This window comes from Suricata suricatta, chromosome 1 (genome assembly GCF_006229205.1).
Source record: "Suricata suricatta isolate VVHF042 chromosome 1, meerkat_22Aug2017_6uvM2_HiC, whole genome shotgun sequence".
Lineage (NCBI taxonomy): Eukaryota > Metazoa > Chordata > Mammalia > Carnivora > Herpestidae > Suricata > Suricata suricatta.
Genome location: NC_043700.1, coordinates 190,949,669 through 190,961,983, shown reverse-complemented (window position 1 = coordinate 190,961,983; position 12,315 = coordinate 190,949,669). Strand labels below are relative to the sequence as shown.

Genomic DNA, 12,315 nt, shown 5'->3' with positions numbered 1-12,315 from the left:
GCTGCGCCCCCTCCTGGCGGCGGGCGCTGCGGGGCGCGGCGTGAGCGGAGGAGAGAGAAGGGGCGCGGTGACGTCAGAACGCAGGCCTCCAGGGGGGGTCCTGCGTGGGGACTGCATCACGAGACCAGGGGACGGAGGCTCCCCGTGGGGGGAGGGGGAGGGGGAGGGAGGCAGCCCTGGAGTTGCACAAGAGCCGCCTCCGCAACGTCCTGGGTGGGGGGGGGTTCGGGGAGGGGGCAGCTGCGGGTCTCCAGGTCTCCTCATCGAGGTCTCTCACCCTGTGGCCTTGGTTTGCACCGCCTGGGGGCTTACATGGGGAAATGCCCCTGGCGCATACTAAGTGCTCCCCAGTGTTCTGCTCATGATTGTTCTTCAGGAGCGTGACAGCAAACACACACCACAGGCAGGAGACCAGAGCTCGGGTCTTCTGCGACACCAATGCCCTCTGGCCAAGCCTGGGAAACCCCGGGCCTGCTTCCGGACTGCAGCCACTGCTGTCCCACGGGGGTGTGGGGCCCCCTGCACGCAGGTGGGGACGGGCTATGTGGGAGGCAGCGTGAGCCCCTGGCAGGGGAGAGTCCGGTGGAGGGTCTCACCCCTGGGAGTGCACCTCCAGCCTGGGGGCTGCGGTAGGGGGAGGGGAGGGCACCAGCTTCGGAGCCGCGGAGCTGGGCTTGGATCCGGTTATCGGCTAAGTGACCGCTCTGAATCTCAGCTGGTTTATCGGCCAAATGGCCAGGCTGCTGGGGCCTGCCTCCCCGAGGTCCCTCAGCCCGGGCCGGCCGGAGCCAGGGCTCAGGACACTGAGCTGTCACCGCGTCCCAGGAAGGGGCAGAGGCGGCACTCCTGGGGAGCACAGCGGGGCTGGCCGTCCTCCAGAGGGGCCCCTGCGGCATTTGGGGGAAGGAGAAAGGGCGAGGGTCGCCTCCTGGAGAAACTGAAGGACACAGGCTCAGGGGGCGGGCTGGCCCGGGCTGGATTCAACGTCAGCCACCCGTGGGGTGCGCCACCTAGGCGAATGACTTCACCTCTCAGCCCCGTCTTCAGCCACTTAAAAAGTGAGACATCGATTTCCATCTGTCCTGGGTCTGCGGTGAGGACAGCAGAGAGGGGACAAGACCAATCGTACTGACAATCCGTGGCGACAGCGACACCTTCAGGGCGTCTTCACGCCACCCCCAGGTGCCCCCTCAAGGAGGACTTGGGTGACCAGCACGAGCGGGAGAGCCGTGCGGCGTGTGCAGTGCGGCGGGTGACGGACTCTCCCCACCAGGCATGGTCAGGGGTCAGGGACACCGCAGGAGCCAGGGCACTTTCCAAGCCGTAAAGTGCAGCGCACCGGCGGCGACGTCCATGTGCACATGCTCGAGAAATCCTTCCGGGAACAGGACGGCGGGGAGCACTGGGAAGGGGCCACCCACATCCTGAGAAGAGTCCGCTTTCCCGTGGGGGCTCCCCCAGGGGGGCTGACGGGGCACTGGGCGCTGCCAGACGTGGTGCCCGCTGCCCCAGGCCACTGACGTAATCTCCGGCCATCCCCTCCTCGGATGGAGGGGACACAGAGCCACCGTCGGCCTGGCCCTGGGTCCTGAGCGAGTGCCCGCCGGGCAGGGACCCACAGGAGCGTGGGGAGGCGGGTTTCCGGGACGGGCGTTACCTAGAGTCTGCGAGTCGAGATCATCATCTATAAACTCCTCACCCTGGATGGCGCTCTGGACGCCCTGGCTGTGGCTCACGGGGCTCGTCATCTCCTGCTCCTTCTCATTGTGCATCTGGGCGTACACGGTCCTGCCTGGGCGTTTCCTGCGGGGCAGAGGCGGGGCTCAGGGGTGGGGCTCAGGGCGCCGCCCAGGGTGCAGGCAGTGCTCCCGGATCTCATCTCCTGCCTCATTTCTGCGCCAAACCACCTCCTCCTGGAAGCCCTCCCTCTTGTGAGCTCTGCAGACCTGGATTCCCCTCTGCCCCGGGGCACGGGTGCTCACTGTCTGTCTCCCCTGGTACCTAGACTGAGATCATACTGCAGCCGTGGGAGGGGGGTATTTTACTGTCCTGTGGCTCCCCGTCACCCGGCGTCTCCGGGACAGCAGTCCCAACCGGCCACTAGGTCGGTGGGACAGGCATTCCCGAGAGACACAGGACGCTGACCTGGCTCTGAGAGGCTCCTGCCCATGCCCAGGTCCCAGGACTGTGCTGTCTCTAGTTCCTGTCCCTCCAGGGCCAAAGGGGGAGGAGACCGTGGGCACAGCCCCTCTGTCTCAGCTGGACCGGGGCTCAGGGCCCCTCAGCCAGGCTCCTTCACGTAAACACCGAGTTATTCAGAGGAAGAGCCCCCCGCCCCGAGGGGAAGAGCAGGCTATCTCAGACGCTGCCCCCCAAGCCCCGCCCATTCTGCAGGAATGCCCAGATGTCAGGATGTCAGGTGCACCTTCAGGCCTCCGGGCTGGGCCGGACCATGTGACCAGTTCTCCCCACTGAGGGTGAATAAAGGTGGCACATGTCACCTCCAGGCTGAAACACTTACGGGGGGACTTGGTCCCTCCAGAACTCTCTTCCCTCAGCTGGGCCTCCTGCATCTCGAAATGGCCCTGCCCCCGAGCTGCTACCAGACGCTGGCCCCTCCCAGCCCCAGGGGACAGCATGAGGGAGAAGTCAGCCTTTGGTGGCCGCGAGCCCCTTGAGCCGTCGGGGCTGTTTGTTATGGCAGCTGAGCCCAGCCCACACTGACTGCTCCACCGCCAGGAACTGAGCCAGCTCCCTGGACCCCAAGGCCGTGTCAGAGCCTCAGGACCAGCGGCGCATTTCTCTGCTGCTCGGCTCGCCTTCCCCGCATGACCTGGCGCCCTGGGAGTGGACCCCCCCACCCCCGACTGTGCGCTGTTTCCAAGGCAACCCTCAGGATGCCGGGCAGTGGACCGGCACTTACACCCTCATCCCTGTGCGGGGCACCTTCTGGGGCCACCCGGGGTCCTCCCCTTCCTCCTCCTCCCATCCTCCTCCTCCGGGGACAGTTATCTGGAACTCTCTGTAGAGCTGCTATCTGGCCCTAGAGGGGGGAGGGGGGGCGTCTGAGGAACACAGCTAATGAGGCCGGAATTCTGTCCCTTCCGTGGCCTTGACCCACCAACCCTGCCCCGGACAAAGTCCATGCTGACATGCACGGGGAAAGAGAAATGGGTGGGGGTGCACCCAGCCCCTGGCCTCCGCCACAGCTCCAGCTCAGAAAGGTGCCTCAGGGCCATCCCTGCAGCCTGACACTCCTCCCCCCACCCCCCCTACCCCTACCAGCTAACTGCCCTGGAGCCGGAGGAGGGCACACAGGAGCATGCCTGCTGGGGCTGGAGGTCCTGCCCCTCCCCCTCCTCTCTTCTCCCTCCTCCTCCCTCTCCTTGCCTTCTTTTCCTCCTCCCCTTCCCCCACCCCCTTCTTCTCAGTCCCCTTTCACAGATGAAGAAGCTGAGGCAGGCCCCCCAGGGGGATCCTGGGAGCCCGTGGATGGCAGGCAGTGTTGGGCCGCCCAGTCTGGCCCGGCCTTGCACTCAGGGTGAAGGGTGCTCCAGGATGGAGACCCACACAGGGCAGATGGGGCTGCAAGTCCCTCCTTTTTCGTTTAATCTCTGCAAATACACAGGACGCCAGACCCCGCCCCCCTCGCCCAGCCCCCCTGGCCCGGTGAGTGGCAGAGGGGGGCTGGAAGGATGCTTGCTCTTCATATCCATGGGGGAACGAGCGTGCCCATTCCACAGATCCGGAAGTCGAGGCTCTGATCAAGTCCCACCTGGCCCAGCCACACCTCTGTGGCCCGTCTTTGGGAAAACTTAAGTGAGGCAGCCCTTAGCACAGCATGGGACAATAAGGAGTGACGGGCGAGGGGGGTCAGGGACCCCTTTCACTGAGGGTGGTGCTGCTGGGAGACAGCCCTGTGTGCATCCAGGTAAATATCAGGCCCCACCGACCCCCACCCCAGCGGAACCGTGACTGTCCGGTGTGTAGAGCCCGGTACCGCGTGGCGGTGGGCCTGGGGTCAGCACCACGGACAGCGGGCGCCAGGCGGCCTCCAGGCGGAGAGCAGACCCTTCCAGGACGGGGTGCAATCAGGATGAAGGCAGCATCTCTCCACCTGGCCCCACGTCACACCCTGGAGGCAAAGAGGGCGTGAACCTGCCTCTCAAGGGGTCAAGTGCATCTGTCACTCACCTGAAGACTCAGGGGGGGCCCAGGAGGGGCCTTGGCCAGCAGGGGACCCTCTGCCCCAGCCCCGAGTTCCAGGCCCTGGGGCTTTGCCGATCCCTGATTTAAGCTGACCCTGATTCGGGCTAGGGAGCAGCCCTCACTTTAGCCCCAGAAATCCTGGTCTCAGATGCCACTTCCCAGCTGTGACAAATCCCACGTTCAGAGTGGCTGTGGGTGTCGAGCTGTGTCATCCGGGCTGCGGGGAGGGAACGGACAGGGAGCAGATGGCGTTCCCGATCCAGGCACCTGGCAGAGGGCTGTGTCCTTAATCCAGGAGGGGCTTTTTGGGGCCAGGATCTTGAGTTAGATTGAATTTGAGGTGCCAGCGGGGGACACCCAGGTGGGCCTGCCCACCAGAAACCAGGGCCTCGTCAAGCCTGCACACCAAGGAGGGCCACAGCCTGGCTCCACTCCAGCCTCTCGGCTCAGCGAGCAGGATCCTTCAGGACCCCCATTCAGAAATCGCCTCCTCAGAGAAGGCCTCCCAGATTCTCCAGACCAGCTCAGGTCCCTGTTACACACTCTCGGAGCACCTCAGGCTGCCCGTTCAGTTGGAACCAAACAAGAGAGCTGATGACCCACAAGGAGGCGTGTGGCGGGCACGTGATGACTACTTAAAACACCAACCAAACATAAAGGAGCTGGGGGGCATGGTGTGGAGAGGGGTGAGTGGGGCCCAGGGCCTGGGGGAAGACGGGGCTGGAGGAGGGACCCCCCGCCTCACAGGGGCACGAAGGGAAGGCTCAGTGCATCTTGGACTGTCCCGAAGGGCGGCCCTGAGGCCTCTGGACCTGAACCAGCAAGACAGGAGAAGCAGTGAGGTCACATCTCGGAAGCTGCCCTTTGAAGAATGAGTCTGGTGACATGTGTGGCTCGTTCCAGAATCCAGGTAGGTTCAGGCTCACCAGCCCCGCCAGCGTGGCCGCGAGGGACCCCAGAACGGGGGTTATTAAACCCATTTGACAGAGGAGGAGCAGGCCCAGAGCAGGCCCAGAGCAGGGGAGAGCCCCGGCAGCCTGCACTGAGCTCTGCACAGTGTGCTCGCAATCCCTTCTAGCTTCAGCAGGGCCCCCGCCAGGGCTCCCTGCACCCCTGCCAGGGGCAGGGGTGCTGAGTGCTGGAGGGGAGGGCGTCTGGGCCAGCCTGGCTCACCGGCTGTGCGGCCCTGGGCACACTGCATCACCTCTCTGAGCCCAGATCTCCTCATCTGTAAAACGGACGGGGGCCTAAGGCCGCGATGCCGGCCGACAGGAGACGGGGTGGAGCACAGTCGTGGGGTCGCCAGCGGCTGGCTGTGTCTCCCGGGACCGTGCCCTTCAGAACCGGGAGCCCGTCTAGCCTCATGCCCTCCCCGCGCAGCCCACTGAGGGTGCTGCCCTGGGCCCGACCTGGTGGCGGCCTTGCCTTTTGAACTTGTAGAGGATGAACACGCCCACTGCGAAGAGTCCGATGACCACGAGGACCGCCACCGCCCAGTAGCCACCACCGCCTCCCAGCCTCGGAGAGTCTGCAAGGAGAGCAGGGGCGGTCAGCGGGCCCCGGCCCCCCACCCCGGCCCCCACGGGCAAGTGCTCCCCGTGTGGCTGAGCATGTGGGCAGACCTCAGGGGAACCCCGGCCCCCAGGCCTCCCGACTCCCACTGTGCGCACGAGGGCCTGGCCCCTCCTTCTGGAAGGCGGGAGAGGGACGGGCCTCGGCTTCGGCAAAGATTCTTCCCCAAACTGACCAGAAAGGACACACCCCCGGTGGGGGCGGGGCCTGAAGTCCTCTGAGACCCTAAATGTCTGTCAATTAAAGCCAGGGTCACGTGTTGCATCTGTGGACTGAGCAAGGCCCTTGGGTCTGACCGGTTGTAACTGGAGGCGGCCGCCCGGCCAGGAGGAGCTGGTGGCTCCTGAGGGGTCTCCTGTCCCCAGGCCCCGTAGTGACAGTGTTGTCTGACACAGGCCGGGTGACACCCCATCGACCCTGCAGGGGCTGGCACGGCCAGGCCAAGGGAAGCCCCTGGCTTCTCACCTGTGTCTGTGTCCCTCATGGCCACCAGGACCCGGACCCCGCCTCGCAGGACAAAGCTGATCTTCTGCGCCTTCAGCACCTGCTGAATGGCCAGGAGTCTCTGAAAGCAGAAAGAGGAGAGTGACAGGGTCCCTCTCCCTGTGGGAGAGCTGGGCAGACATCCGCTCTGACCCTCCAGAGATGCGGGATTGGGGGGGGCACTCAGCGTCTTTGGGTCTCAGTTTCCTCATCTGTAAAATGGGAGTGCTAGGCAGCTTGCACTGAGAACCAATGAAGGGGCAAAAAGGTGAGCTGGGGCCCGAGAGCTCTTGTTTTGGTTGGGACCACAGAGCGCGGTAAAGTTGGGGAACCCGGGGTGCTGCAGGAGGCCTGGGGGGTTTCCCAGAGAAGGAGACCATGGTGAGAACAAGATGGGGACGGGACAGGTGACCCAGGCCAGGGAGTGGCCGCACCCCTGAGGGGGAGCACCCCCAGGAGGTGACGTTGCTGGATCATGGGGGCGGGGGGCGCAGCTGGCCTCCGGGAAATGGCCAGTTTGCCTGGTGTTCAGAAGGGAGCCAGCTGGCCTGAGTGGATGCTCCTGTGTCACTCCCCCGCACAGGTGGGGATAGAAGTGCTGCAGGAGGGGGCCTCCCACGGGATGGCGGTCCCCGGGGCCCCCCTCCCAGGGTGCCTGGGGTGGGACATCCTGGGGCCAAATCGGCCTCCATGAGCAGCATCTTGGCACCTGGCGTTCCCTGAATGTGGGGTCTGCGTCTGGGACATGTGAATGACAGGCCCAAACCCCCCGCTTGAAGACCGTGGGGAGGCACCGGATTCTGCGCCTTCGCCATGGCCCGGAGGAGCTGCACCCCCTTCTGTGGCAAGGTCAATGCCTCTCGCCCTGCGCCCAGCACGCAGCAAGGGCCAGGCGGCTGCCGCGCGGTCAGTGGCCCTGACGAGTCCCTAGGATTCTTCACCATCCTCGGGGCAGTCCCCATCCGCGCAGGCACACGGCAGGCGGCCTTGGTGGCGGCTTCCCGCCGCTTCCTGTCTCCGGGCTCAGCCCAGTGGTGGCAGGTGTCAGACCTGCATCCCTTTTACGGTTGCATAAGGCTGTGCCGTGCGGACGGACCACGCTGGCCCATCCACCCCTGGACCCCCGGTGGTGGGCGTCCGGCTCGTGGCCGCCCCGGGCTGTGCGCGTGAACGGGCATATCCTGCCCTGCGCGCACACCCTCGGGGCCGTGCCTGACACCAGCCCCGCCTAAGCTTCCGGAGAGCCTGCAGGAGCCCGGCAGTGCCAGGGTCCACTTTCCCCTCTCCTCCTTCACCCTAGTTACTCTCTGTTTGGGGAAGAGGTTCGGCCACCCCAGGGCACCCAAGTGGCCCCCACTCGTCCTTGGGTCCCCAGATGGTGCCCGCCACACAGTGGGTCTTCTTGCCCAGCCGAGGGCTATTCTTTGGAAGTCGTCCTAAGCAGTGAAGGCATCTGCCAAGTGGCTGGGCGCTGATTTCTACTCCGTCCCGAGACCACACCCTGGGTGCCCACAGCCCTTACACCCAGCTGGGCCCAGTAGGACCAATCAGGCCACTGGGACACCTCCTGGGGGGTGGTCCAGCCCCGGTGCCCTGCGCCTCCCCATTCCTGTAAACGGTGATCTTGGAGGCCACCAGAGTCCCAGGGCTGTGGCCACAGAGGGAGGAGAGCCGGCCGCCTGCGTCAGGCAGTGGTCGGGGGGACATGGTCCTCTTCGTGACGAAGACCCTGGAGACTCTGTGCTTGCTGTGACTTAGCGCGAGACCCTGGGCACTAGGCCACCAGACCCTGGGCACTAGGCCACCAGATCCAGGCACTGCAGGGAGAACGTGGGTCTGGGGGCCTCGGGAGGTACCTTGTCACTTGTGAGGCTCCCCTTCCTTGTGGGCCCGGGCGGGGGCAGGAGCACGTTCAGGTCGGCCAAGGTGGGCAGCCCCGGCTTCACAACCGTCACCAGCAGCTCCTCGGGGACGCTGGTCTCCTGCAGGGATGCAGACAAGCCACCCTGAGCCACCTGCCTTCTCTGTCCCCTCCATGCCCCAGGGCACCCCCAGGAATGCCCTCTCTCTCCTCTTGGTCTGTCCAAGTCCTGGCCACTGGTCCTGCGAGCTATTCCTGACCCTGCACCCCACAGAGATGGCCCCCGAGCCCGGTGGTCCCCTGTTCCACCTCCTGCCGCCCAGCCCTCCTGGTCCCTCAGCCCCCTACACCCCCGACAATGGCCTCCCCCCAGGCCAGGCCTGCTCCCTCCAGTCCGTTCCTCACACTGAGGGTGAGCAGACCCCTCTGGCTAATGTCTTCCCAGAGGTCAAGGCTCCTGACCAAACAGCTCCTCCAGCCCACAAAGTTCCTGCCTTTGAAAATCCCACTCCACGCACTTCCATCTGGCAAACTCCTATTCACCCTTCAACGCCCAGAACAGTATCGCCAGCATCATTAACCACTTGAGGAGAGGCATGGGCAGAGTGGGCCTCTGTCTGTGACAGCCTTGGATGACTGTGGGGGGCTTCTCTGTCCCTCACCGAGGGACCAAGGGTCCCCAGTGCCCTATGCCCCCCGACGCACAGCCTCAGTCTGCGTTGTGTGAGCTCCCAGGGGCCACAGTCACCCCGATTCTCTGGCTCCGGCATCTGGCCCAGAATAGAAACTCCGTGAATAAATGAGTATCATACTAAGGAGATTCTGGGCATCAGAGGACAGTGGCTGTGTCCCGTGCAAGCAGCTGGTGTGCACACCATGTGCATGGAGGAGTCGGCCTGTCGCTCCCCTGTGAGCTGGCGCTCCAGCCGCCTGTCCTGCAGAGCCAGGGCAGTGGGCCCCAGCACCCGGCAGCCAGCCTGAAGGCGGGGTCACCAGGACAGGGCTCCACCAGCCCCACCCCTCCTCCCCGCCCCTCCCTGCCCTGGGGCTCTGGGGCTCCGCCTCTCCGAGCCTCCCCTGGCATGGGGCGAGCTAGGGCACCTTGGAGAGCAGCCGGGTCACCACCAGGCCGACGTCCTCTCTCCACTCGGGGGTGTTGGGGTTTTGCGCGTCCAAGTCCTTGGAGAACCGCAGAGGCACCACCTGAAACTGGTCTGGAAAGAGGCAGAGACGGCGGGCTGGTCAGGCCTGGGCAGCAGGGCTCCGTCCCCGGGCAGGAGGCCGTGCACCCTGGATGGCCCAGGACCGCCCTGGCTTAGGATCCCGTGTGCCCGCCGGGGAGGGAGGGCCCGGCACGCGCCAACCCTGCCCTCCGAGGTCTGCCTCGTTCACCCACAATGACTTACCCTGTGGTTGGGCTTGCATTCCCCTAGGGACTCATGGACTTCCACTGGGCTGGTCTCCCCACCAGAGTAAGAGTCCCTTGAGGGCAGAGGTCCCACCTTCTCTTTCTCTCCCATTTGCCAGGGTCCCCAACTAGGAGGCCCACCCTAGAGCCCCGGGCAGGTGGTGTGAGAGGACCGGCAGCCTCACTGTAGTCCCTCCAGGGAAGTCCTGAGCCCCATGGGCGGGGACTTTGTGGCGCTGAGCGGCCCAAGGGACAAGTGCTTTGTGAACCAAGAACCCAGCGTCTTTCTGCAGGGGAGGTGGTGACTATTTCAGAGCCCCGGGCTCAGGACCCTGTGCGCATGTGTTTGTGATTGAAGGAACAGCCAAAGGCAGGCCCACTAAGCATTTTACTGATGGCTGCTGTCCACGGGAGAGGCTGTTCTTGAAGCAAAATGAGGTTTTATCACGTGATGACGAGGCTAACAGCACACTGGGGGGGGTCCCCTCCATTTGTAGGATTAATCTTGTAAATGTCTCCCATGAGGGACTTGGGGCCCCGTGAGTGCCGGTGAATGGAATGCCGACTCAGAACGGGAGTTTGAACAAAGGCTATATGAGGGGTCCTCTTACTTTAAGATATAACATGTGACAAGGGGGCAGGAGAGGTCAGGCTGCTGGGACGCAGGCAGACCTGGTGGCCCTGACAAGTCACTCAGCCACACGTCCTCATTCTGAGCCGTGTGAGGCCCATGAGTGCCACTGGACACGAAGACTCGTCCGTGTTCATTTTACAGATGGGGAAACTGAGGCCAGGGAGGCCGGGGACCGTCAGAACTGTGTTCACCCGCTCCCCTCCCTAGCCTGTGGCTGTTTGTCACCCGAAGCAGCGCTCCCGAGAAGGACAAGAGGTGCTCCCACCCCTGGGGAGGGGGAGGGGGCTCACCCATCACACGGACCACCTTGGAGTCCTGCAGCACCGAGTTCCCGCAGGCGGCCTGCACCGTCACCCGCACGTCCCCCGTGTCTGCAAACCGCGTGGTCACAGAGTTCTCCAAGGAGAGCAGGGGCTGCGGGGACCAGGAGGGCGGTCAGGGCAGGTCCATGCGGGAGAGCCTGCCCCGCGACCCGCCTGCTGCCCAGGCCTCACCGGGAACGCTCACTGCTCTGGTCAGGACATCGGGACAGCAGGGGTGGGGGGCACAGGAGGGCCCCCCAGAGACACCAGTTCTACGCCAACGCAGCCTGGGCCGAGTCTCCCAGTGTCCCCTTCCTTCCAGACCTCAACCCCAGCCCCCATTCCAGGAACACAGCCTGGGCCCACAGCCCCTCCCCACCCGGCTTCTGGGTCTGGGACTTCAGCACTGCTGGGGTCCTTCTGCCTGGGGCGCAGGGATAAGCCTCCTGAGCGAGGGAGGGACATCCCTCTTTGGGTCTCGAGGGCTCCCAGGCTAAGGTGGGCAGCCCTGCGCACAGACGCCCTGCAGCTCTCTGACCAGCCACTGTCTGTGGCTCCCTGCCGCTCACAGGGCACACCCAGGGCTCTGGGCGGGGCTTCTGAGATCCATCCGGCCCCAGTGACTGCCCTCCTCCATGAAGCCTTCCCTGAGCACACCCAGCAGCCAGACTAGAAAAGGCCTGACCTTCCCTGGAGCTCACAACACCTCACCTGCCCCCTTCTGTGATGCCTGTCACCGCTCGGGCCACCTGTTCTGCTCACACCTCTCTCCCCAGGAAAAGGGAGCATCCGGTCCGCTTTATCCTGTGTCCGCCACACTCAGACACAGCCAGACGCGAGCAGACACTCACGAGGAAAGGCTAGGGTGCGTCCCCCTCAAGTCCACAGTGTCATAGCCTGTGTCCTGCTGCCCTGGCCCTGGGGCACTGCCCTGCCCTGCTCTCACCCGAGTGCCAGCCAATGAGTGGGTCCCGGGGCCAGCGCACCTGCAGGCTGTGGCCGATCCACCAGTAGAAGACGGTGAGGTTGGGGTTCAGGGGCAGCAGCACGGCTGTGAGGTTCACCTCCTGGTTGAGGCCAACGATGGGAACCACTTCGAGGTGGAGGGCCTGCAGGGGAGCTGCGGGGTCCGGGGAAAGGCCGGGGTTAGAGGGCATCAGGGCACTGGCCCTTCAGAGGGGCTTGTGGGTCATGGTCACCATCAACTTCATGACTGTCATCACTACCGCCACTATCACCAGCTCCATCTCTACATTTTCACCATGACCTCACTCATCATTATTATCACCTCCATCACCATCACCACCACCACCACCACCATCACCATCACCATCACCATCATCACCACCACCACCACCATCACCGCCACCATCACCACCACCTCCACCACCTCCACCACCACCATCACCATCACCATCACCACCACCATCACCACCACCATCACCACCACCATCACCATCACCATCACCATCACCATCACCGCCACCACCACCACCACCACCATCACCATCACCATCACCGCCATCATCACCACCACCATCATCACCGCCACCTCCACCACCGCCACCATCACCACCACCACCACCATCACCACCATCACCATCACCATCACCGCCATCATCACCGCCACCATCATCACCGCCACCTCCACCACCGCCACCACCTCTACCACCATCACCACCATCACCATCACCGCCACCACCACCACCTCCACCTCCACCATCACCACCACCTCCACCATCACCACCACCACCACCATCACCATCACTGCCACCACCACCACCTCCACCGCCACCACCACCACCACCACCATCACCACCACCACCACCACCACCACCACCACCAC

At 64.4% G+C, this 12,315-nt stretch overlaps 1 protein-coding gene across 1 annotated transcript in view; it reads right to left on the bottom strand.

Annotated features, from left to right (window-relative positions):
• SORCS2 (sortilin related VPS10 domain containing receptor 2) overlaps positions 1-12,315 on the bottom strand; it is a 367,218-nt gene that overhangs the window by 2,636 nt on the left and 352,267 nt on the right. Inside the window, 7 exon segments of the mRNA XM_029952530.1 lie at positions 1,700-1,803; positions 5,635-5,737; positions 6,247-6,346; positions 8,121-8,246; positions 9,227-9,339; positions 10,458-10,581; positions 11,456-11,589. Of these exon segments, the coding sequence (XP_029808390.1) occupies positions 1,700-1,803; positions 5,635-5,737; positions 6,247-6,346; positions 8,121-8,246; positions 9,227-9,339; positions 10,458-10,581; positions 11,456-11,589 (804 nt within the window).